This window comes from Falco punctatus (genome assembly GCF_963210335.1).
Source record: "Falco punctatus genome assembly, chromosome: 9".
In the NCBI taxonomy this organism is placed as follows: Eukaryota; Metazoa; Chordata; class Aves; order Falconiformes; family Falconidae; genus Falco; species Falco punctatus.
In genome coordinates this window covers 15,922,232-15,949,635 of record NC_137589.1, presented here as the reverse complement: position 1 = coordinate 15,949,635, position 27,404 = coordinate 15,922,232, and the positions used below count along the sequence as shown (strand labels likewise).

Genomic DNA, 27,404 nt, shown 5'->3' with positions numbered 1-27,404 from the left:
TGCACATATAGAGAGCAAGCTGTGTTTTCATCTGCCCTGCTTTCTCCACATTCTTAGTTCTTTAGTAGACTTTGGAAATGCTTGGCGATTTGGATTTGGATGTTGTTTTGGTAAAGCAAGTAACTGTCATAGCTGTTCTTTTTAAAACCCATTGCACACAGTTACAAAACAGGTTACCAATAACAACTTGCGTACCCCTTGCTTCTTGCATGCAAGTCACTCTACTTTATAAATAGAACTGTACTGATAGACAGAACTTGGCCTATCCTCTTGTCCTCTTATGCGAGTTATTTTGATTTAAAAATAGAACTGTCCTAGAACTGATATGTATCAACGAGGTTGTGAAAGTTCACTTCTAGACCCTATGTAATTAAGCAGTAAGTTACAGGGAGCAGTGTGTGTGTTCTTGTTGATAATATAAAGATTTTAAAGTACAGTAGTATTAATTCTGGTTTTTCTCTTCTGCACGTTGTTCCCTTGCTGTAGCTTATCAAAACAGACCCAAAATATACGTCTACTTCCACAAAGAAGTAACTCTTCTGAAAATTATAAAAAAGAAAATGGTCCTGTTAGCAAGGACTATCTAAATAGCAGATTTGTAATTTATTGAAGTGCTGCCTTGATCATAGCGGTGTAGCAGTATGTTTAAGTGTAGATTCTTTCTGAATGCCAATGCTTTGTTTGCATATTTAAGGTAATTCTGCATTGGTATTGCATTGCCTTAATCTTGTTTGCTTTTTTAAACTTGGAGCTCACTTATAAAAGTTTAAATCTTCCTTGATTTCTATTCTTTTTCAAAAAATCATAGTTGGTTGGGTTTTTTTTCATTTGGGTCTTGTGCTCATGGCAGTGCTTTAACATGCATAAGAGACTTTTCATGGATATTTGAAAATCTTAATTTTTTCGGGTAGTCTTGTTTGACTTCGCTCCTTCCACTTCAGTTACCTTAGGCATTTAAATACACAGAGTTATACTGAATATGCTAAAAGCCTAGGGATGGAAGAAGGTTAATCTGAATAATTTCTTCACATCCATCCATCTCTAAATTATACTGAACAGTCGCTTCATAGTAGTTTTACTATTAAAAATAATATACGGACTCTGCAGAAGAATAAAGTTGAAAGGCATGATTTGAAGAATCTGTTTTTTCTAAAAACCTTTCCTAAGAAATCTCTTATATATTTCTGTTAGGTATTCTTATATCTAATACTTATCTTCTCCTTCTGTCATAGTGGCTTTACCTGGAGTAAAAGAACTTGACAAATCTTTTGAGGTAAGGAGGAAATAAATAAAAAAAAACAAAACACCAACCCTCAAAAAAGGGTCTAAATGTTGACTGCTAATGAATTAAGTCTAAATGAATGACTGCTTCAAATGATGGAAGATTCATTACATTTCTTTTCAGCAGGGTTGCTATGGTTAGCTGAGCAATATGGGGGGAGAGGAGTGTGAGAGCTTTTCCTACCTCTCAGAGCATCTTGTGACTATAAAATTCTTCTATTCCTTATCTGGATTTTTCCTTCGTGTTCTAAATATACCAGTGCTTGGGAGATTACTCATTTTTGTGAAAATGATAGAGAAAACAGGAAAAATTAAAGGGGTTCTGAAGTAGGTAGCTGCTGAAGGTATTGATGGTTCAGAATAATTAAGTGGTCTGTGAGTTAGGAATAGGACATGAGTCCTAAAACCAAATAAGCACAGTTTCCATCTCATGGGCTGGACTCAGAGGTACACAGCTTAATAACTGAGGTTCAGTGGGAACCTGTGATATTCCTCTGCCTTCATACCTGAGCTCAGTGAATGGTTGGAATGTGTCAGCTTCTTGATTGCTAACACGTTGCTCTGGGAAGAGGCATTTTTTTCATTTTTACTCCTGAAAAAGCCTGACTGTTCCTTATGACCCTTTCATTTAAAAAAATGACTTTATATGCATATAATTAGCTAAGTATGCCACAAATTACAGAGCCTTTCTTCTAGCTAGTCAGTTTAAAGTATTCAGGCCTTAATTTGTTTTTAGAAGACACACTTGAATTGTACTTGAACTCCACCTGTTTGGACTTATTTCAGAAAACAGTGCATTGTCCAGAGGGATGCACACAAAAATAGCCTCAAAGAAAGGAGGTTTGCTTTGCATGCGCATTAAGATAGGATGGTATTTTGAGTGTTTAAGTGTTGTTTTACCCACTGTTAACCAGCAGAGAGCACTTTAGTTTATAACTTAACATCTATAAAAAATGTGAATTTGGGAATGGCTGGTGTTTTTTCTTTCTCTGAGACAGCCATTAAAAACAAACTGCCTGTGAAAAATAAATTTCTGGTTTTGTGTATTATTACTTGTGTGTGTTCTGCACAAAAATACTGCTTTGTAAGTATAAATTTTATTATATGCCAATGACTCAAGGGAAGATTCAAGGTAAATTTTATCAATAATCTCGTGATAATGTTTGTTTAAACTCTGCACCTTATGAAGTACAGTTCCTCAAAATATTAACCTTACCAGGCTGACATGGAGAATTATCTCCCTAGTTTGGAGTCCCAGGTTCAGATGCCACCGGTTTGTTTCCAGCACATGAAGACTGTAAGCACAAGAACTTGTTGCCAATATACAGAAAACAGCATCTGAGTGATGGTGCTGTTGTGGTTGCTTGCTGAAATTCTTTTGTAGAGAATGATACAAGGAGAAAGCTTTGAGGCCAATAACATTATGAATCAGTGCATTAAATCTTTTCTTCGTCTATGGTATGCATGTTGGTTGTCATGACTGAAAGAACTACTTAAATGAGGGTGAAGGTTGGGAAGAATGTGAAAAGATAGGAGGCAGGAGGATCCTGATATGGACCTCCATCTCCCCCAAGCAAACCATGTGTTAACTGGAGGCTACCTGTTTAAAAACAAAACAAAAAACCAAAACCCCACAACAAAACAATCCCCCTCATTGTCACCTGGCACCTCTGATGTGACTAGAGTCCTCAGAAATGGGCAAATTAGTGTTTTGGTAACCCAGGCCTACAGTATGAATGCAATGGATGGGGCTATTGGGTGATGTCTGACACCAGTTCTACCCCACGACCTCACCCTCCCCCAGCTAGCTTGGCGGCAGGGTAGAGCTCCTAAGGAGCAAGGTCGATGTAGGAATCTGTGGACATACCTGAAAAGAGGTGCATAGTCTTAAATGTGGTGATGACATAATCAAGACACGTGTTGAATGACTGCTGTCATGGCTGTCGGTAATGTGCAGGTTGTGTGTAATGTGTCTTAATGGGCACAGAGGGGAGAGAATTATTGCAATGAAGTCCCTGACCTCTCCTGATTTTTTTTTTCCGTGAGACTTGTAGGGAAGTAGCCAAAGCATTCTGCAGAGTAAGTCACAGCATGTGGAAACATGATCTGTAACCTGCTAGTCGTGCACATACATGAAGCACGTAACACTTCTGTGAGAGCTGCTTTAGTAGAGAGACCGTATAAATCTTGTCATAGGAACAGGCATACAAGGGAGGAGCAAGCTCCCTCAGGCAGCAATAGTTGTAAATAGGTGTTTTGCTGAAATATTGTTGCTGCTTTTGAGATGAATAATTAATATCATAAACCTTATTGTTCAGAGTGGCAATTTGCAGGTCATTTGGATGGGGGATATGGAGCTGTTGAAAACATAAACATCTCATCTAGCAATTTCTTCAGCAGCGTGTTGTGCCTTTTATTGTTTGAATCTGCCTGGGAGTGGCTTTAAGATCCAGTAACCTGATCTTTTATCACTCTTGGAGGCTTCCTTTTCTGGTATGCCCTGATGCATTCAACACATGTCGGTATTGTACGCGACCGGCAATTGGAGCAATTCAGGTTCACTTTCTCTGTCTGCAAGAAACGACAAATCATCCGCTGGTGAATGCTTCTCAGACTTGTCAGCCGTCTGCAGCTAATTTCTGTGTGGCTCATCAACCCCATTTAGGAGACTGGAATCGCCGTGGATGACCAAGCTAGAAAACGTTGACAAGATCTTAGGAGCAAAGGCTAGTTAAGAATGAGAGGAAAACTGCTTTTCTTTGGAGGAATCAGGCTGATGTGAGAACACCCAGTTTCTCACAGAGGAAAACAGAGCAAGGCTATGAGCAATTCAAGGCTGTGCAGGAGGAGCAGAGACTGCCTTTAAAAAGCAGTTATTCTATTACTTGTCTGAGAAACGTCAGCAGATGGACTTTGGTTACCGTGCTGTGAATATTTGCAGTGGCTTTGCATGTTGGAATACAAGCAGTGATATCTTTTATTTCCCTTCCCCTGTGTATTTACCTGCTGAAAAATGAGTGAAGAAGCAAAGGAGAAAAATGCTAAACCAGCTCACAGGAAAAAGAAAGGAAAAAAGGTAACTCCCTGTACAGACAGTCTGCTGTAATGCCTTTTTTTTTTTTTTTTTTTTCTTCAGTCATTTTGTGTTCTAGCAGTTTGCTTCTGGGTGTGGAGTGGCTTTGGTTTGATAATTTGCTTAGAATAAAAATGATGGTAGGATCGGGATGGTTTTGTTTATGCTACATGGTGATGGGTGTGTTCTTTGCTAGAATCAGTAATACCATCACAACTCGGTTGTTTTGTATTATTTAAATATTCCAGTATAAGTATATGTTAGTTATAGAATTTCAATGTGGTTATAGTTTTCATAGTGTATTCCAAACACAGGGTTAACAAGTAAACAAGTATCTAAAATGAAGCCTTTCTTGAAGGAGCAACTGATAATCAACATGTGCTCTTGTAAATGAATATTATGGGCATTGCTAAGAAAAGCCTGTTTTACAATAAGCTTTTACTTTTTAAAAAGCTACGTTTTTTTACTGTATGCCACTTTGATCAGTTTTATATATTTTTGGGGACTTGGAAATATTGTGATTAAACTAAACTCTGGCATAAAATTCCAGTTTCAGTGGAACTAATTTATGTTATGGTTCAGGTCTTTTGCTTAAGAGTGTGCTTAGAAAGACAGATTTGATTATTACCTTCTACATTGCAGTCTTTTGCTTTCTTGATATTCCATGTAATTTCCCTTCCCATTGTGAAATGGATTATTTTCACGTGTTTACACCCAAGAGTTGGATTGTTAAATTTAGGAAGCTGACTTCTTCAGGTACTTCTCACTCATAAATATTAACTCAGTATATTAATTTATAATGCAATTTTCCTTGAGCACTGTAGAAAAACACATCTGAAAGGTTTATCATTGTTGCATAGAATGTACTCAGACTCCCACCCTTTATTTTCTGAGTGTATGTTTGCCTTCCTACCACATGAAAGTGTATGACAGCATCATAGTTAATCCATTTCCTTGGTGAAGGATTCAGTATAGATTGTTGAAAAAGCAATTAAACCAGATTGGCCCTTCTATTCTCTCAGAACTGCAAAGAGCAGCTTTTGGAAGGAAGCAGGGAAAAATATAATTGAAATCACTTTCAATGGTGAATTAGGATACCTTCCTAACAGACAAAATGCTTCTGTCAGTCATGATAGATTGCCTCAGGACGAGAAGATTGTCTACAACTAAATTCTGGGCTGGGTTTTAAATTTTGACTATGTAAATATTTTTACTATACAAATTATTTTTATGGTGTTCAACAACATAGCTGTAGTTCTATACCACACATCAAGTTTTATGGTTTAAACTCACATAAATCCATGTCTTGTGGAGGACCAACCCAATAGCCAGCAAGGCAGAGCAGCCCAGGTGATTTAGGATTAAGCCAAGTTTGGAGTCTCACCTGTTATTCCAGCAATGGCTCGAATAAATCTACCTGTATCTTCACCTCATGAAGGTGATATTCTCTGTGGGCAGGAGGCCACAGGTGCCCTGTCCAAATCCACCCTCTGCTGATGGGTACAGTGTGTCATTGGTCTTGGGGGAGGCGGGTGGGGGAAGCTGTCAGACACGTTTATGTTTGTGAGCCGCTGCTGTGAGCATTGGAGGCCAATGGCACAGCACTCAGTTGATGTCTTGCGAAGTAACGGTAAAGCCTGCCCTTCTCTGTGCGTTGAGCTTCACTACGTGAGCTGTAGCTGACACTAGGGCGTGACTGCAAACCTTACATTTCAATATGGAGTGACTAGAGCTTTTTAAACCTGCAGAAAGTGTTGTTTCACTGCTCTGTCTGATTTTTCTTCGTGCTGTTGGAATTGTTGAGACTGCTGTGATATGCTGCATCAGGATGAGGTGTGTCCCTTGTGACTAGGGCACATTAAGGCTGCTCACGTGTCAATGCTAAACACAGGCTTCGGCCAGAATGTGTCCAATGGCAAGTAAACTACTCTGCTTTTTTAAACAAGAAGCAGACATTTCTTCTGGTCCCAGTAGAAATTTTCCCTTTTCAGTTCATTGGGGAGGGTTTTAAGTGCACTGTTTTGATTCAGAAGATGAATCTCTGGATGGCCAGTGAAGAAGCACTTAGTTAACTCCAGAATGCTCTCCAAGAAGAGTTTGATAAACAAATGGTGTTTGGCTGTAAACTCCTGAGCCAGGTGAAAGCTTAACTGGGTCTGGGATTCCAGTGAGTTACACCACCTGTCCATCCTAAACGTAGGTATCCTGAACTGGGTATTTCCATGGCTGCCTTCCTGTTCTCTTCGGATAGTTCCTGTCTTGGCAGCTGTGCTTTCTCCATATTTAGCCTTTCCCTCGCCTTCTGTCTCATTTATCTTCAGAGCTGAGTCTCCTTCTTCTCTTTGACTGCTGAGGTACCCATTCATATCCTATACCCTCTTCAGCAACTCTTGTTTTTCCTGTTTTTACACAATTTCTGAAATAAAACTACAGAAAGAGGAGGATGACAGCAATGGAGAGATCACATGGTTTGCTATAGGGAAACCACAGTCAGTAGTGTGTGTTCTGATTTTCCAGAGTTGTGTGATAAGGATGTACCACAAAACCAACCCTTAACCTGGCAAACAATGTCTCCCTTCTGAGAACAAAGGCATGCAATAACTGTGCATTCAGAACAGATCAGCAAAAGCAGATTTTCCCCAAGTATGTTGAAAATACCAATCCAGATGGAGAGGATGAAAATAAGAAACAAATTGGGAGGTGTCACTGAGATTTTTTTTTTTTTAAAGGATGGACAATTTAGATGAAAGCAGAACAATATTGTGTTTAGCACTATAGTATTAAGTAGGGATACAGCTTTCAAAGGATGATGAAGACACCACATCAATATTTATTGCTGAGGCTACATGGAACAGGATTAACTCTGATGGAATCAGAAGCCTAATTAGTTTCTCTGTTCCATCCTTCAGGGTTCTGCTCTACCAGCAGCCTGTGCCTCTTGCACTTGAGCTTCAGTTGTCCTGCAATTTCCAGCCATGATTTTACAGAGTCAGTGTTTTGAAACTGTCAAGTTGAATCCCTAGGCGTTATGGAGTGGCTTTATCTTGTATGTTTGTCATCACTTTTCAGTAAATTTTTGAATCTCTATTTCAGAAGGGCATTGCACTTGGCTGTCACTAGAGATGTAAGCTGTGTTTTGATTTTTAACAAAAAAGAAGTATTTTTGTCTCTTCTTCAAACTACCAGCGTGAGATTAGCTATGAAAATATTTGTGGTCCTCTGAAGCTTTAAAAGAGAATCAAGAATGCATGAACAAGAAATAAATTAGACCAGCTCAAAACTTCTATAGTAGAAGACTTTTTTTTTCAGTTTAATTTTACAGTTATTTGCTGGGTACCAGTCACTTGTGTAGTAGGAAATGTCACCTTAAGCTCTCATACCAGAAGCTTCACTGCAAATGCATATTTTTTGTTTTGGGGAATCTTTTGTTTCCCTCTTCCCCTGTGCCCTCTAAGATCTTCAAGCCACTCACACAGTTAATGTGCTGATTTGTCTTTCAGTATATGTGTAGCACAAATCAGTAATGGAAACTCCTAACCAAAATGTCTAAAAAGTTTATTCTTAAATGTACCCAGGAGAGAACTCATGCTGAACTCTTAATGTGATTCTAGAGTAATCTGTGTATTAATTCGCCTTGCTGCCTTAATTAGTTGATCACCATGGTATGATTTCAGCATTGTGTTCTATTGCTTTGTGCAAAATACGAATATGCTATGCAGGGAGAGAAGCAAGCTGCTTATGCCGCAGATTGAAAATCAGTGCTTGGGGTCAAAATGTTTAGGGCGGCCAACATTATGATTTTTGGACTAATACAAGGTTTAGCTCAATCCACTTTTCTTGAGCCAGTAGCCTGGGCTCACTGTGCTGGGAACACACTTTGCAATTTCCGCCAGGGAGTATTTGCTCTGTCTGAACTCCAAGGTTTGACTCAGCAGCATTAGTGGCTGTCTCTGGAGGTACTCTTCTGTTGTTGCATACAGTTGAAAATCTGACACAGCAGCGTGTCTTTATTGGGATGAGAAACTTCAAGGAGTGTTTGTGTGTGTGTGTGTGGGAAGACGCTGAGAGGTCAGAGGTTCTCAGGTGTGAGAAGCCATTCCCTACTGTTATAGAAATGCAATATCAGTATTGGTCTGGGAGAAGAGTTGTCCCTGTTGGTGTCCCATGGAGCAGGCAGGATCATGTCCTTAATAGACAAAGCTTGCCTCTACTGAAATAACATCACTGATTTCAATTGGGACAATGTTAGGGGGCCTGAGGTCTCGGCATTTCATCCTCATCTGGTCACATGATTCATCTGTGTGTGTATGATTACAGTGGGACTTCTGGTCATTGTTACTCAGCACCTGTGAAGACCAATTTTTGTCACGACAAGATGAGAAATGGTGTTTTGTTTCTCAGATTCATGGTGGTGTCACACTTCTTTCAAAGCTGTCTTTTACAACTAGATTTACTGAGTCGGTTGCTTTAATAAGCCATGTTTATCTGTCCTTAGTTCTCACACACATTTTGATTATTGGGGGAGAATATTCACTACTGTTTGCTCCTGGTGGAGAAGTACCCATTGCTAATGGTAAACAAAATGTTCATAGTAGACTTTTCAAGATTTTTTTTCACTTTTAATTTATTCACAAAACTAACTTATTACTTGGAGTGTAAATTGATTTCTAAATTTGGTTTATTCCTGAGAAGCTGAGAAATGAAAATCTGCTTAGATTTGTGAAATAAAATGCAAAAAGACTGTACAAGGAAATTGTGTCTTGTCTTGGTAAATAAGGTTTACACTATGTTGTTAATTTCAGTGTTCTATGGATGAGAAGTGGTTCTTACAGATGTAAATTTGACTCTATGGTGATGGTCTTAAACCTTAACATGTCAATGCATCCTATGCTGAAAATCTAATTCAGTGGCATGATAAACAGATTTGCTTGGCCTTGCTTGACAAATTCTACTTGTTCATCTTTAATGTCCATTTTATTGATGTGATAAACTCTTAACCTCATATTTTCAGAAGATAGAGAAGAAAAACCAAAGTACAAAAAGCACCTGGAACTTCTGGAAGATGCTCCTCATTTGCATATCCAAATAGTAAAAGTCCAAGAACAGTAAATAAAAAACGTTTTCAATGATTATGACTGTTCTTATTTGTGGTGTTTTCTAAAACTTCAGGCATTAAAATAGTGTTTCTTTGAATCAAATGCATTTACATTTTCTTGCCATTTACAGTTTTCTGAATTACCCCAGAAAGTTAAAATGCATTGAATCCTGTCATCTTGACTGGAATCACTTTGATACATAATAATATTACTGTTTTTCTTTTATCAGACTGGAACGAAATAAAGCATATTTAATAGCAAGTTAAGCATCTTATTGATTTGAAATGAGCCATTTCAAATGTTTGTTTTCCCTGGAAAAAATCTTCATTGACATTACCTAAATTCAATAGTATTAGTCAACAGCTCCTAGCCCCTAGGTATATATGGTTAAAAGATTGTAAGTAAATGTTATTGTCATAGTCTATATGAAATGAAACAGCAAGGTGTGTTATGTTACTGAATTTTTAACATAATAAGCTCTGTAGATAAGTGACAACTTGTAACCTGAGTGACAGTCTTTCCATTTGCTGTTAAATTACCACTCTTGCTGAAAAGACAGTGATTTTATTTTTTATCATGTTTTTTTTAGCAGAGGAATCCTAAATCTTGTGAGAGCATGAAACCAGAGGGAGGTTCTCAGATCCTGTGGCATAAGTTCATCCTACAGTTTTGAGTGTTTTTTCCAGAAAACTCAGGTGTGAACAGTCCTTGTCCTCCTGAAGGATGGGTCTAGGAAGCAGAAATAAAATTGTGGATAGCGTGGATAAATGCTTCAGCTGATTTTATTTTGTTTCCTCTGTGTTCATCAAGTTTTGCTTCCTTTGTGGGGATTTTCCCCTTGTTTCAATGACCCATGTTCCCAGCTGCTGGAGGACCAGTCCTTTCCCCATGCTGTCTTCGTTCTGAGGCCTGTTTTGCCTTTTCCTTCCTCAGTTTCTTTTGCAGCATTTCCTCATGTGCCTTCCAGTCACCACGTGTCCTCCATCAGGAAGCTGATGGCTTGAGTCTGTTTTTGGGTTGAATCTCCTGTTCTCCCAACACTTCCCTCACGTTGAACTGGACACTTTATAGTGGGTTTCCATCTCTAGGACAGAGCCTTTATCATCCGAAGGACCAAGGCCCCATGTGAGGTCTGGTTCCTTGTTGGCCTCTCCCAGGTGCAGTGTGCAAAGTGCGAGTGCAACAGGCAGTCTTCCAGGATGGGCTGCATGTGGGTCATTGCTGGTGCCTAATGCTTCAGCTGGAGGACTTCCAGTGCCTTCTGCTCCATAAGCTGGGCACTTACAGTCCAGGTCAGGTTGTCTCCTTTGCAGTAATTCGTTTTAGGTACAATTAGGTTACAGTTAGATTGGATTAGAGAAAGTGGGCTTGTGCTAGAAAAGACACAGTGGATCAGCTTTAGTTACATACTGCAGTTTTGCAGTCATCAATGGGACAGGAATTGATATAAAAGTTTATGTAATAGTCCTTTATGAAACCACTGTGCAAACTTCAGCTTGCTCCAACTTCAACTTAGAGTCATATAGAGACCTTTTACAGGTTCCTTAGAACCTGAAAAAAGGGTCTTTGTTTAGCATGTGGGATTTCTTTTTTTCTAAACCCTGTGACTGATGCAATGGTAGAATTTAGTAGGTCTTAATGACAGCACCTAGGTAGGTCTAGTAGGTGTTAAAATGCTTATCACATTTATGCAATGGTTGTATCTTCAATTAGAAATACTTCTATCAATCTGTCAATTACAGATTGAGTAAACTGAATACATCTTGGCACCACCCTTTGACTTCCAGACAATAACCTGTACATCCACATTACCCTTACTGGGCATGGCCTTGTTCCTCTGTTTACCTCACTTTCACTTTCTGGAGGTGGTGGTAGAACCTGCAACTTTCCTTCATCTCTGGCTGACTGCAGGCAGGAGCAGAGGATGGTGCTCTGCAGTTTCAGGGCCTAGAGAGAGCCAACACCCTGCTAGGAGGGAACTAGCTCCATCACGTTTTTGTTGAAAGTACCAATGTATCTTAGTAAGGAAGAGATAATTAGCAAAGTAGGCAATTTACGGTTTAAGCTGAAAAAATAGAGGGTTTTTTCTTACGTTTTTAAAGCCCCGTATTCATAGCAAATGCTGGAGCCAAGGTACCATGTCTAGCTGTTGGATCTTACACTTGCCAGATATGTTCAGTGTCAGGTTTTAAGTCTTAATGCTATATAAAAACATTTTATTAAATTGGTGTTAGGTCCTTATTTCAAGTGATGAAGCTTTTAGTATCTGATCAAACCAACAATATAATGAATTCACCCTGATCACTTTTCTAAACACCTCAGATGTCAAGTTTGGAATACGAGCAATAGTTAAATACTTTATGGAAGTAATAATAATCTCCACATTGTCTTCCAATTATTTTCTAGCTTGCTAATAGAGGTGCAGGCTGTTGCATTCCACTCATGTCCAGGTGCTGGGTCTGTCAGTTGTAAGTATTTTCTGGATAAACTGAAACAAGCATGAACTTTGCTATCCTTTCATTTCCAAAACAGTACAGGGCAAACCTAGCCTTTTTCCCTTAACAATGAAGAAGAGGGATGAAGTGGCTGGATGGGAAATACGACGCATGGAATATTTTCTTTCGCATTTCTTTGATATGTAATACACACCGTGTCTTATTATGTCTAAATTAAATGCATAAGTAAGTATATGTAAGACACTTAAAGTGTTACCATCACAGGTTTGTTTCAGGTTTGTGGATATGAGAGATTTTGAGAATCCTCAATAGTGCTTTAGCAATTCGTGAATGTAAACAAGAATTTATTTGTCTGAATAAATTTTTTTTTAAGGAGTCATTATGTTGTGAATGGAAGTAATATAAAGCAATGTGGTGCTTCATGTTGTTCACCATTAAGTTTGTTTCATAGTTTTGTTTAAAAGGGCTGTTTAGGGGAAATGTTTTTGGGGGTAATTATGGTTATATAACCATTGTGTATTGCTGATGTGTGTGTGATGTTTTTCTTCTAGCTTGATGTAAGCTTATATCAATGTCAGAATGAATAGATCACTGCAAGCTGTGTTCCTTCTCTTTTTGGATGTGTCATTCATGGAATAATCTGCAGTGAGCAATTTTATTGATTTCAATTTTTTTCTTAGTGAAATAATATGAAAAAGAAAAGTTGAAAAGAACACCAACACTTTGCTGTACTACCTGGTATTTGTGTAACTTCCCCTAATGGCGTTTTTAAGGAGATCCTCTTAGTCAAGGGGTGACTGATGCTTTTAATCAAAGCCATATCACTTATTTCTGTTAGTCGGTTTCTAAACTATAAAGTAAGAATCTTTCTGAAAAGATCCTGAACATATGTAGGATGCACAGTATTGACGAGACCCTGTTAATCTGAACGATTCTAGTATGCTGGAAATTTGTAATTAGCTTGACATTTGTATCAAGGGAGTAAATGGGGATAAGGATAATCTGGGAAAGGAGAAAGTGGTGGAGGAAGTGGGGTTTTCAGAAGATCTGTCCAGTTTGGTTTTTTTTCCCTGGGCAGAAGCAGGGACAGGGCATTAGCCCTCTTTTGCTGGTTTCCAGATTTTTCTTGCTTGGGTACCTTTGGCTGGGGCTGTGCCTGTGCCTGGGTTTGTTTGCATATTAAAAGCATATGGATATACTGATCTTGCAGGGTCTGAGATTAAATAATCTTTGCTAAAACACTCTAAACCAGGAGGCGCTACATGGGGTGAGGATGAAATTTATCCTGATGGAGGTGACCACCTTCAGGCAAAATCTCAGCTGTGTGTGAGAGATGTAAATGCAGAACACAGAAACCTCAAGCAGAGTGCTCAAGGATTCACGTGTGCCCTAGTCAGATGGGGCTAATGCTATGCAAGTGAGGCGGAGGACTCTCTTCCCCTTTTCCCTGCTCCCCTAATCAGACCTGTAATTTTGTTTACTTAATTACTATTGTGTGTAGTTGGGAGGCAGTATCGTTACTAATTAGTAATTAATATTTGCAGTAGAATGCCAGTGTGGAGTTATCTATTTGCCTTAGCAAATAGAGTAGTGTCACTTTTGGTTTTTCAGCTGAGACTTTATTATCAAAGATGGTCTGTGTAATTCTGGTGGCTGGTTCCACTCATACTCTATTGAGTCTGAAAGACACATCCCAGAGAGGGGTTTTGTATGTGTTGTTTTATTATACAAAAATCTAAATATGGGGATGTCGGTCTACCCTAAACCATGGTAGGATCCAGCTATTTCGGTCATCCAGGCAACACAAATTTAAGCCTGTTTGGTACAGAGTGGTTTCTTATATAAATGTTTTTGTTTAACATTCAGTTTTCAAGCAAGTTTAGTTTGAAACATTTCGTGCTTTTCATATATGTTCATTACACAATTCTTGTACAGCTTCTTCAAAAGAATGTATGAACTGATGAGTACAAGTGACAATGGAAGCAATTAACCTCTTTCCCTTCATTATTACTTTTGTTACACTGTGTCCCTTGTTAGAGACCCTTCTACACCAGTTACGTACAATTTCTTGACACTTCTTTGCTATCTGGTAAGAAAAAATTTTCTGTCCTTAGGAACATTAGCTGAAATGGTTTTGGAAGGTAAAACTAGGAAGAAGTATTTCCTAGGCAGATGAAATCAGTAAGCAGCTTTGCTTTTATAGCCGGGAGAGTCATTCTATAACATACCTAAAATGTGTCTCATATATGGAAAGGGACAGTCCCAGATGAAAATAGTTTTATATTATTTTAGAATGTGTCTGTGGAACATATAAAGGTATTATTGGTCTTTATTAAATAAAAGCGTAGAAGTGTTGTGAGGATAAGGATAGTGATAGTTTTAGAGTAACAAAAACCAGACAGCTAATGTATATAACAAGGAAGATATGGCTCTGAATCAATATAGTTTGAGTTAGCTAATCAAAACCTGCTTATTTTACTGATACTTTATTAGGAATATAAAAGGCAATGTAAGGATGGTGTTTACTGTGGTAATATTGTAACCATCTACTAGCACAGTATTTGAGAGAAAAGGTTTCAAAGCATCTATAGCAAACTTGTGTTAAATCGGGTTTTCACAGTCACGTTCTTAAAGCAGATTTCAGCAACCAGCTTTTTTTTAGATATACAGTATGTAAGAGATACTCTAAAAAATGTGAAAATTCTGAGGAGTGTTTAAAATTTTAAAGATTTTTTGTTATGGGACCTCATATTTAGTAATGCAATAAATGCAGCAACTTAGTAACTCAATAAATGAAAGTATTTGAAGATCAACTGTTGGTAATTAAAATAAAGCCAAACAGGATGTCTGTTCATCCATGGGTATTGATGAAACTATACAGAATAATGAAGTATCGTATTTGCAGTAAGGCCTGTAGGTGGTTTGTCTGAAAGCTGAGCTTTTGAAAGTAGAATAATGTCTTGAAACATTCTAATTTGTGATGCTAATAAACAGAAATAGAAGAGAAAATCCCAGGTGACTGTTCAGGGTAACTCTTAAATGGGAGAAAAACTTTTTTTTTTAATTGAATTCAGTAGTACAGTTAAATTCAAGAACTAAACTTTTGTCTTTACCCAGCTCTCAAAGGTACCAATCAGTTTGACTAGCTACGTAAGTGCTAGCCTAACCTGAGCCTCTTAGCATTACCGTATTACTGTATTTATTTTTTAATTTACCTTTTTTTCTTTTCCCCCAAAAAGCATATGACTTGTCTGGAAACACTAAAAATTATCTTTCAGGAAAGAGATTTGAAACTTCTTTAAAAGTTTCCCCAGACCCAGAAGTAAGAGCCCATGTGTGCTCCATGGACAGCATTGTAACTCAGGCCAGGGGTGGGCAGTGGGCAAAGCCCGCTCTCTGCTGCACTGCTCCCCTGGCATTTTGCTTAACCTCCAAACAACCAGGCTAAAACAAGCCAAATGCAACAAAACTGAAAAGTTACTTTCTTCTACCTTAACTTTTTTCTTTCACTGCATCAAACCTTTGTATTTATTCCCAATGCTGCATCTATACTATTTCATGAAATTAACTGCATGCTTCTGTTCGCTGTCTTTCCTATTAAGTTGGGTAAGAAAGTAGGAGCCCATGACTATAAATATTCTATTTACCTTACCCTTTCTAGGCATCTTGATTATATCCATGGCTTGACTTACTAATACAGGGATTTCCTCTCTCTCCATGTCTTCGCCTTTCCTTTGTATTATGCAAACACATGCATTTAGCAGAGAATGGTGTCCATCCTATTCCTTCTCAAGTCTGAGGCTTTTCAGTCATGTGAAAATCTGCAGTTCCTTTAAATCAAAAGATGTCTTTACAATTAAATGTTTCACTCTGCGCTGTACAGCCAGCCTTTCTGACTTCTATACAGTGCTGCTTTTAGGTTCTGGCTACAAGATCATCTTGAAAACAAAATCAAGATGTGCCTCATGACTCTGTTTTTCACTTCTGTACACATACATATGTATTTTTAAGGAAGATCCATTGTGGCAGAACTGACCCTAATGTCAAATTAAATGCAAGGTGGGCAGGGTCAGTTTGGAGGGACAGTCAGCAGCCCTTTGTGATGACCTTGACAGGAAGAGTTTGTGTGAACTGCAGCATCAAACTATTCCCTGTAGTGGAAGCTCTGAGAGTGAGAGGAAGGCAGCACGGATTCTGCCTAATCTCTGGAGTGGGTGTTTTTTTCAGCAGATTGCAAAGCATGGTATTTACCACACCTGACTGTACACTAGAGCTAAACGTGGCTCACTTTCTGGAATTTATATTTAATGAAAGGAACCTATCTACTTGGTACTGGTAGATTACTTCCAATGCATAACAGCAAATGTCAGTGGCAGTAAGAAAAAGGAGGCTAGTGATCTAGATAAGATAGAGTATGAGGCAGGCAAGCTGGCTGCCTTTAAAAAGAGAGTCAATATAGCTTGAATCTTAAACGCGCTGGAGGAGATATGTCACTGCATGTTTTGGCAGGTCATGAGGTGCAGGAAGAGCGGTACCTTTCTGACCTGCAAGGCTGCTGGCTGTGACTCCAGCTGCTGTCAAGGGCACCACAGAGGAGGAGGAATAGGCATTAGGAAGCTACCCTAGTCCTTGTGCCTTTTTAAAACTCTGTTTATTACAATTGCCATGAACATTTAGAATGGTGGCATTTTCCAGCAGCAGGTGATTTGCAGGGGCAGGAATCGGGGATGGGATTTGGATCGGGCAGATAAGACAAGAGCCCTCTGTTCTCATAGTGCTCACCTCACTGCTTTTTGTTATTACTTTCCTCCTTGGGTCTTGCATGTACTTTTAATTCTATCATTTAATTTGTAGTATACTTCAAAATAGAATGGGAAATCTGTTTGCAAAGGATGTGGGAAACGAATGGTCGGTGTATCCTTTACAGTCCTTTTTTCCTTAATTGTATCTAGACACCAATAGATCTGCTAGATCAATTTGCTACATTGTAGTGTTCTCTGACATTTAAAGTATATATTTAAAATATTCACGGTAATAAAAGATGGCTTGCAGCAAGCTCAGGAAAAAAATTGTGTATTGCATCTTAGGTCTTTTTCTCACCTTTTGAATTTACTGTGAGCATGCTGAGAAATCAAAATGACAAGGTTGCCATTGATCCTGGTCTTAGTGGTCCTGAATTAACATCCTTTTCTTATCTTGCCCAAATCTCTGTAGAGCAGCCTGAAAGGACAGCAAATTTCAGTGAACTGTGTGACTACTTTGAATTACTATTGTCAACAATTCTTCTTTGTAGTTATTCAAACTTTATGTAGGATTGGTGTGCTTTTTTTTTTAAGAACTTTTTTTTTTAAAAAAAATTACTCTGGAAGAAAATGGCGTTATTTTACTGATTTCATGTTTACCTTAACAACACTACTCATTTTTATCAAGCAAAAGTTCTTAAAACCAGGAGTTCATACTCTTGTCTGAAACAAGAACTGAGCAGGTATGTGTCATCTTTTTGGTTTTTTTCATTCTTCAGAAGTCCTTCTGAGTTTGGAAATATTAAAGGAAATTTAGATAGGCACATAAAATAATTTGGGGTGTTTGTACAGTCAGTCTAATGAGGAGTCCTGGAAAGATGAGAAAAAACCCACACTAACTTGTGCATTTTCCTCTTATCCAGAATATCACCTCTTTAACTGCAACTCAAAACCTAGAAAATGAATACACAATAACACTGCCTGTGAGATTCTAAAATGTAGTTTGAGGGCTTTGTCAAATGCAGTTACTGTTTTGTTTTCTGATGTTTGCTACTTCTGCTTGAAGCTATTTCACAGCTGGGAGGGACAGGACTCATTCTAAAATAGGCAGCAAAATGTTAATCTGTGAGGGGCTGGGGTTGTGTTGCAAAATGTCAAAAAAGACCATAAACTACTGTTTCAGATTTGGAAATTAAAGGGATATAGTGAAGAGGTCTAGTGAAACAAGGCTATACAATAACATTTTTTGAAAGGTTACTTTGATATAATATAGGGGAGCATGGGCACAATCCAGGGCTGTAATACAGGTTGTTGAAAGTGAGCACACAAATATTTGCCCCTTATACCTGCCATCACATTTTGAGTCAAAGCTGCATAAGTAGCACAAACATCGAGTAGTCCAGAGTCCTATCAAAAATTGTTTGTTTATTTTACTTCCATGGCAGGGATTAGTATTGAATAGCCTCTTGTCTAAAGCCAAAATTTGCAGAATGCAAACTAGGAGCAGAGATTACGGAGTGCTCTAGTTCTCAAGTGTTGAGCACTCGGCAGCTTCACTGAAGAGTGGGAGTTGCTTGTCTGTTCAGCAGTTTTAAAATCAGGCTACTTGTTTAGCCCAACTTAGCCTGTATGGTTTTTTTAAATGCATTACAGCACACTTCTGTGAATGAGTGTGAACAATGCCATTATGCAATTCTTTGCCATTCATAATGATAGGCATACCGCAGAGTGCATGCAGAGATAAATCCAACAAAACTAGGAATGGGTTTATAATTAGAGCATGGGGGAGGGGAGGAGAGAAAGTAGCTATTTGGAACATATTTTCACTTTTTGTCTTTATTTCTGAAAACGTGTGATATGTCCATCTGGAGCTAAGCAGTATCTGTGCTCAGTCTGTTGGGAAGAGCATGATGGAATGTTCTGACAAGCCTCTTCTTACAGCGGCTTTCATCCCTGGAATAACTCTCCCCTTACTCAGTTGTACCAGTCATCTGTCTCACAAACTGAATCAAGATCTCTGTTGCAGTTAAGACAGTCATGTACAGGATAGAGGCTGAAAGAATCAGTCACAGTTTGACTTGATCTTTCTTTTCAGGAACTTTAGCAAATTTTAGTATTCCACCACTATTACATATGGTCTTGTGTTTTACTTTTCACCTCGTTACTGGGGTGTGCATTTCAGCAGAAAAGACAGTGTCTTAAAAGCCTGGATATTTAAGCATGTAAATAAAGTGTATTTAAAAAAAAAAAGCTACATTAAGGATTGAGTATCTGTTCCTACTTCATAAGCATGGTGCTGAATGTGTAATGAAATGAAACTGCAAAAATATCAATTGATTCTGGAGGTTAATTAGGGACTAAGGATATAAGTGTCCACTTCATTCAGGACTGTACAGAAAAAAGCAGCCTTTTGCATTATTTTCTTATATTTCCTAAGTAAGTAACTTCCTGATTCTGTATTAATGACAGTAGTAAATGAGCCTGTAGTTTATATTGAGATTGATGAGGGCTGTTAGTGTTAGGTCAAGTGCAAGTTCAGCCTTGGTTGCATTGTGGTCTTTTCCTTTTTTTAAATGGGAATCACTTTACATGATGCCCCCTTGTGCTGAGTTACGTACAACTGTTAAACTGTAAAGATGATGCTATATCAAAATGTTTGAGGGGTTTTTCCATTGATTTTGATAAGACTGGGGTAGTGGTAAGCTACTGATAGTGTAGGAGGATTGACTAAGCAGGGGAACCCAGGTCTCATGAAGATAAATCTGGGTCACGTGTTGGCTAAATATGCAAGTCAGTATCAGCCCATGTACATGGATCCAAACAAGTCATGCTATGCTACTGATCTGGTTCAAACCTCAACAAGATCAGATAGAGAAATCCTGACTTCTTTCATGGTCAGAATGACTGTTGACGTTGCTTACAAACCATGTGCAGAGAGAATAGTCCTGTGAAGTGTTATCAGGCACTCAGCCCTTCCATCTAAACCAAAGTCATAAAGAGCTGAAAACAATCACATTGCAGGATTGAGACTGTCTTGAAATTTTATGTAGACTGATTCATTTTATCCTTGGAACATGTACGCCCTGGTGAGTTTTTTAAACAACCTTTAGTTTTTTTTCATTAAGTTAATGCATATTAATTCATGGCTGAATGAATCATATCTTGATTCATATTGTATGCTGCTTGGATGTAGTCACTAACGCAGAAATTAAAGTGGTCCAAAAAATAAGCAAATGTCATCTTATTCACTCAATATTATTATTATTATACATTTATTCTAAGGTCAGGTTTCTATATAATGATAGTATGATGCAAATAAACACGTTACTTCTTTACTCCTTTAACACAGAATTTAATGGAAAAATGAGTCTTTATCCCTAACCAAGAAACCATGTTTAGAATATGTGAATATTTCACCACAAGAATAAAAGAAATGCAGAGCTATTATTCTAACTGTGATTCAACCGAAGAGATAGGCAAGCTGTCCTTGTTTTCTTTCTAGCGAAGGGGGGCAGGTGATGGTGTTGGTGGGTGGGACAAACAAAAATCAACAAGCATGGGATGGAAAAGACACTTGGACTTTAAGCTTTGCTTCAGTCTTCGCTCAGAAGCGTATTGTTCATGGAAATCAATGGATTGGGAGGAAAGTATGGAAGAACTGAGTCCTTATCTGCATCTTACTGTGTTGTTTCCCATAGTAAAGCATTACCAAATCCAAACCTCAGGCAACTGTCATGCTTCCATTGCTAAGAGAAATGTGACTACCATTACAGCAGGAAAGTGCTTGTAATATCCACTTTACAGAATAAGTTTAAATGATTGTTGTCTATAACACTCTAATATTAGTGCTACTGAGTCAAAACTAAAACAAACACCAATCTAAAAAATATTTTGGTAATACACATGATGCATAACCTAAGATGCCATGTTTTCTGTTTTTTCCTCCAGCTTCGGTGTTAGTACCTGAAGCTTTTGTGGGTTGAAGGTTTTGGAGGTTTTGTGGGACCTTCACACTTCACTTGAATGGAATCTGTTAACAAGTTTGTGTTTGCAAAATATCCAAGTTGAGAAGAAAAAATCAATGATTTGGTGAAGGAGGGGAAAAAGAAGAGATTTGGGGCATCTGCCTTGGAAGTGGGTTGTCATCTAAATCTGACATGCTATTGCCTTTGTCTATATATCTACAGTAGTGCAAAGTAGAGACATACTGCTTCCAAACCCAAATCTGCCATTCATTTCCTTCATACTTGCTCTGAACGGGTGTAAATAGCTACCCAATCTACAAGGCACACAAGGGATGATGCCTTAATACTAGTGTTTGTGGCCCTAGTTGTGGGAGTATCCTGAAACAAGTAGTTGTAAAAGTAGAAACAAGGTCCTGTGAGGGTACAGCCTTTCAAGGTAAGCTGTAGTTGTTCCTGAAGTGTAAATACGTGGAAATTAAGATGTGGGGGGGTTATATCCATTTAACAATCACTGTTACTTTAATTTCCTGTTTATAGTTGTGTTCATTTGAAATTAATAGGGTCGGTGAAACTGTCTGCAGCTATTACTCAGCAATATTTGTGCCTTCATCTCTGAACTGTCCATTAAAGTTAAAAGTGATAATTCAAGAACTGCTATGAATATAGGAACAGCTGCTCATTGTATGCTGAGAAATCTATGGGTTTTCCCTTGCACTTTTTTTGATTCTGTAAACACCCAGGAAATAGTAGCTTGCTTGCAGCCAGGACCTCTTATGACTTGTAAACATGATATGAGGGTGTATAACAACAGTGGGTTTAAATTCAGCTGATAGTTCATCCGGTGAGGATTTACATTTTTGACTTACCTCCAACACTTCCGCTGCTTCACAGGGGCAAGGGTGTGCATCTGAGGCAATGCAAGGCTGTAGTGAAAGGTGGTAACCACACTGCAAAACTTAGTCACTCTTCCACGGTGTTACATTTCTAGTACTTACCAATGGTTGTTGAATAACTAAAGAGTGCTAAATGAATTAGAGTAGTTTTGGGGAATTATGTGAGTTGTATATACATCTTTCTTTAGAATTGCTGTATATTCATTCTTTCTCATAAGTGTTTTTCACAATCATTATTTTAAAACCATATCCCTTAGAACTTTTCTTAAATGACTAGTTAACTAAGGCCCAAGTGGCTTTTAATTTTAAATGTTTTGTAACCCTAAGAGGAATTTAAAGACAAGAATCTGTTTTGGTTGACTATGACAACTTTGCTTTGATTTTTGCTAGAAAATACATGCATCTCCCTGCTGAACAAATGATTGGCACTTCACTAATTTTAAGTAATTCAAATAATTACAGCAAGTAAATTTATTCAGTAGCATGATCATTGCCAGGATAAGCATTACCACTAATGGCTATCTCAGCAAAATCTTCTGTGGCAGCACAAAATGGCAGTGCTGGCAGCCTATTTTGTGATGAATTATGCTGTGAAAAATGGCAAGGTCTGCATACTCATAGGGAAGCAAGAAACGTATGTTTTATTTCAGTTGAAATTTAGGAACCAAACACCAGTCATATAAAAACTCTTGTATTTGCAAAATGTCTTACCTGGGCTATAGTAATCCTTTGTGCAAATGTGCTCTGTTTCGAGTTGCATACCTGCTTAGCGCCACAATACTAGCTGTGTTCAGGCAAGATGTGGCCGGAGGGGCTTGGCATTATCTCAGCCCTCAGCATGATATTTCTAATGTGCAGGCATTCTTATCTGCTGTAACAGCCAGGAAGTTACAGATGGTCCCTGGGGTTTGTTTCCCTCCTTTGACACCGAGAGTGATCCTTTATATGCTTTGTAGCACAGGATTGTTGTACAGCTAGTAGTGTACATCCTCACACTTGCCAGCTTTAGTACAACCAAAGAACTGTAAATAAAAAATAGAGCAGTTTTTTTGACGAATTCAAAGTATATCAGGGGAGCATACAGATGGAAGCCTGGTCTCTTTGACATGGTGGTATCAGAAAAAAAAAATCTGCACAAGCTGCCAGAAAAATGCAAGCTGGAGGGTGTGATTGAAGCCCGACCTTCGAGTGAGCTTAAAGGGGTGTGCTCAACATAGAGTACAAACACAGCAGGTATCATAATTATCTGTTCAACGTGGTCTACAATGAAAACTTACCATAAAGCTTAAAAAGAAGAAGAAAAAAAAATCAGAACCATATTTGCTTGTGTGTTCATTGTAATTTATCTGTTTGCTTATTTTGACTACTGACTGTTGATTATTTATATACATTTCAAGTACAAGAACTCTGAGGAAATAGTGTTTCAGTGTAATGTTTAAATATAGTCAAGTGTTTTCGTTAGTATTAATCTCTACCCAAATAAATGATCTCATTACACCCAGATACAAAAATATCTATGATCTGTGATGGAATGCAAGATGTATATTGTTCAGAGTAGCTATTCTATTTATTAAGACACCTCTGTAGCAAGAAGGCCTTAATATGTGAAGAAACCAGGTTATAGATCTTTTTCTTTCCCCCTCCTTCACTCTTTATAAAAAAGATATTTCCTTTAGGCTTTATTATTTTTTCTGCTGTTAAAATTCCTTCACCCAATTGCAGAATTATGTGTAATAGAAATGGGGGGAAATATTTTCAAATATAAATGCTATACCTAACAGATACAGGCATTTTGGCTAATCTGGTTACCATGGTAAGATCTGTGGAGGATGCTTGTAGCATATCGGTCTCTGTATGTTTTTCCAGCAGACTGTTTTTAATTTTCTAGGATCATTTACAAGCTGTAGTGATATTAATCTATTTGTATCCTCTTTCAGCACTTCCTTTGCTTTGCAGTGGAAGCCCCTTAATATAGATTGACTGGAGAAGGATGGTTTTGTCCTTCTTGCTGTCTGTCTGAAGTGCCCTGTGTGACTAGAGAGCAGGGCTATCAGGGGAAGGATGACCTAATATACTGCAGGCAGGAAGCAGAGCTGATTAGTCTGCCTCGGAGAGATGCCATTACAGGGTGTGACTGGGGTGATATAAATCTGCTAAGGAAGGGTTTTTTTTCTTGTGAAAATGATCATTAAAACATGTATAGAAGGAAAAAAGAAATCTGAGAACATATTCATCAATGTTTGGTTAATTATTTATATGAGCACATGATTATTTCCTCCACATAACATGATAGGGATCATACTTTCTGTTCTGAATTCCCCAAGTCAAATGGCACTTTCTTTTTTCACCATGTAGAAATGTTTTATCTCAAAGCAGAAAAGTCCTCACAGCAGACTTAACAAGGACCCACCTCAGGGACAGTGTGGAAATTCCGTGCTTAATCCACCATCTGCTGGTTCAGGGCAGAGGTTTGAACTGGGGGAAGCTTTGGTCTGGTGTCTGGGAGGCGTGTGTTCAGATACCTACACAGAGGGTAAATGGACTACTTTCTTAAGTCTTCAGGAGTAGGACGTGGGAAGCCTAAGGGAAACCAGGCAAGAAGAGTGTTGGTATACCATTGTGACTATTTTTCCAGCTGAATTAGTTGACAAATTCAAAGTGTATCTGTAATCAGGTTGAAACAGTCTTTTCAAGTAAAGCTTCTGTATATTGGATTATTAGTTGCACAAATTATTTCTGATGACATGACACATATGGCATTGTTGCCTTTGCGGACATAAGCATATTTAGTATTACTGAGTTAATATTACCAAAGTCTGATCTTCTCCTAGTGCTTCCATGGCACTACTTACTTCCATAGGAAACTTACAAAATCTCAGCATTTTGTCTTAGTTGCCAGTTGCAAAGTCAGCTAAAACCAAAGTGAAAATGAAGTATGACTTGTTTATTTGTTGAACAAGAGACTAATCTTCACAACAGGCATCTGAGCTTAAATGTCACAGTTTTGTATTCATTAGCTTGCCATCTTTAGTCTGCTAGCACTAGTTTGTGTTTGAGAGACTGCACTTTCAGATAGAGATGGTAGGGCACAGAGAAATGGAAACATGGCAGATCTCCTAGGAGGACAGAGAGGGAAAAAATGGCAGCAGAACACAGAAAGCCTAAAACAACAGGGAATAAGCAATAGACATTAAAGGTCTGAGAATCAGGGGAATATAGAAGTGACAAGAGGACCCTGATTAGCAAGAGGAAGCTTAGAGCTGAAGTAACAATAAAACCAATCCAGTTAGCAATCAAAAACAGAGGCCAGAACACCAGAAAATGTTGAAAATTGTAAACAAATTTGTGTCCTATCTACAAAAATGTAGGATACTATTTGCTGTGTTACAGCTGAGTAGTACACATCATGCATAGGGTGTAGTGATTTTCTACCGCAGTGTTGTAAAGTTGCCATTGATAAATGTCTCTGTACAGCTGTAACAAGATGCACATTTCAATGTGCCTTACTTGACTAAGTATTACTCGCTGTCTGACGATTACACAGTAACCAATAGCCAGGATACCTAAATTATGTCTTTGCTACAGTTCTGAGTGCTTCACAATTTTGGGTAACTTTCTTGGTCTCTGTGCTCTAGGTCTTGGGTAGAGATGTTTAGAGTTGCTGTAGTACTACTTGTTTCATTGCAAATCACAAATAAAGCTGGGAATAAACCCAAGAAGGATCAATTTGTGGTCTTGTGCTGTAACTTCTGAACCACTCTCAGTCATATAGAATATAACCACCAGCAGAGATGCTCCATGATTGACAGCTTGCAAGGTAGTACAGAATATTGTAGGTAATACATTTCAGAGCCTGTAGTGAAGTTGTTTCCTGTATCTGAGATCTGCATCAAATGCCATTAGATGCTATTTACTGATCTCAAAGTCAACTGATACAATATAAAACATGCTTATCTTTCCAAAGTATTTAAGTCTTTAATAGGGCTATAAGAGTATAGTCTGAAAGCAGCTGATTATTCTTGTAGTCTAGCAAAAATACAATTTCAACAGTAGCAAGACCCTTACAATTTAAATGTCACCATATAGAAAGGTGTATTTGACCCTGTGAAGTCTGCATTAAACAGGCTGAGTTGGGTAAGTGAAAAGGTAACAGAGTTAAAATAAAACTGGTGAGGGGGGTTCTGACTGTTGTCTAGCCTAGCTGCAGCAAAACAGAATGAGGCCAGAACTGATATATTCTATAGCATGAGCTATCAAAACCTGACACTAGCTCAGGATTAGCATCCAAAAAAGCTGCTGCATGGCCTCAGGGCATGTTTAGTTACCTTGCTGTATCCTTGTTGTGACAGGTTAATACTTTAATTCATACTGCCTGGTTTTGGCCCTGTTGTCTTTTCTTGTAGATTCCAACATTTGTAAGACAATGGAACTCATAGGATTAAGTGTAGATGTTAGTTGTCTCCCCTCATCAACATCTCAAAAATCAATCTGGAAACGCTAGAGGGTGGTCTTTTCGAAGGGGAAGAAAAGTTAAAGGAAAAATGTGGAACAACTTGAATTGTTCAGTATACTACTTCCCTTTGTATTTTCTCTTTCATGTTCATTTTCAAGAGAAATTAATGTATGTAAACCAACTTTAGGATAATCTCTGCCTGTTTTTTAGAATGCATGAGTTAATGAGCACCATGGTGAGATAGGTGAGGATAATAATGTCAATTTTTCAGCTGAAAAGTAGCAGCAGTGGGAAAACCTGCTTATTGAGGGAGCTACCCTTAGAACTCCTGTATTCATAAGTTTGAATTTATGCAAGTGGGGACTTAGGACTGGAAGCTTCTGCATGAAATCATGGATGACAAGTCATCAGTGCTTGTTCTGTCCTTTTTAAAACTCTTCATCGTCTGTCATCGAGCTTTAAACTGGAAATAGAGAAGCATAGCTGATGGTAAACATGTTTTTCTGATGAGCTAAATCAATAGCATCCACTCAAACTGGCACAGATATGCTAATAAGCATGGGTTGCTGCAGATTTTGCAGATTTTATGTATAGTTTTAAAGCTTTTTATGTGACTAATGCATATGTATTTTCTTATTGAAAAGAATCAGGTACGTTAACACTGGAAACATTTTGAAAATGACTGGCTTTCTTTGGGGATGTGTAAGTATGGAAATATAGGAGAGGGTGGAAAGAGTAATTTTGTTCTCTGCGACTGGTACGTTGTCAGATGTAAATGCTTCGACCCTGCTCACTGGAAAAGAAAATCTGCTGCTCTCTCTTCACAATGAAGAGTCAGTAGTGTGAAAATTTTCACACTATGTTGTACTGTATGCCATGAACTTGATATAGGGAGAAACACACTTGATTAACACTTTGCAGTGTTTATGTATTCAGTAAGAATTTGCCCATCTTCTCACTTCTCTGCCTTCCTGCTTCCATTTGCTGCTCTTTGGTATTGCACAATATTTCAGTGCAGTCTTAATGCCATGCAACACCTCTCTTTCTTCGATGTAAAGGTAATGTTTTTCAGTACAGTTCATAGAAGAGATTTGAGACCTTAAATAGTGACTTGGCCTCTTTCTTCATTTACATGTTTTGAAGTGAGCCATTTATCTGAGAGGCAGGCGTTTTAGGTGCAGGAAGGTAACATTAGGGAAAGTGGCTCCTCTCTAGAGCCACATGTGGCTTTTGAATGGTCCCCGAGTGGCTGATGTGCCAGAACTTGTAAGCACATGATACTGTAGGCATGATGGCTGCTGAGAAACTGGAATTACCAACTCTGAATCGCAGACCTCACCAGGTCTCTCTGACACACTCCTTCCTAACAGTGGTGTGGAAATCTTGGGAAGCGTAATCTTTGCCTACTAAAAACCTCCTCTAAAATTTCTGTTCCTCTTATCTCT

General features: G+C 38.3%; 1 protein-coding gene across 6 annotated transcripts in view; it reads left to right on the top strand.

Annotated features, from left to right (window-relative positions):
• Positions 1-27,404, top strand: part of ANK3 (ankyrin 3) — a 381,110-nt gene that overhangs the window by 69,093 nt on the left and 284,613 nt on the right. Inside the window, exon 1 of one of the 6 annotated variants that reach the window (XM_080402714.1) lies at positions 1,059-4,357. The exons of the other annotated variants lie outside the window; for them this stretch is intronic. Within the exon in view, the coding sequence (XP_080258840.1) occupies positions 4,295-4,357 (63 nt within the window). The 5' untranslated portion in view covers positions 1,059-4,294. Of the gene's footprint in view, positions 1-1,058; positions 4,358-27,404 lie in introns of those variants that run through there. 6 annotated transcript variants of the gene reach the window in all.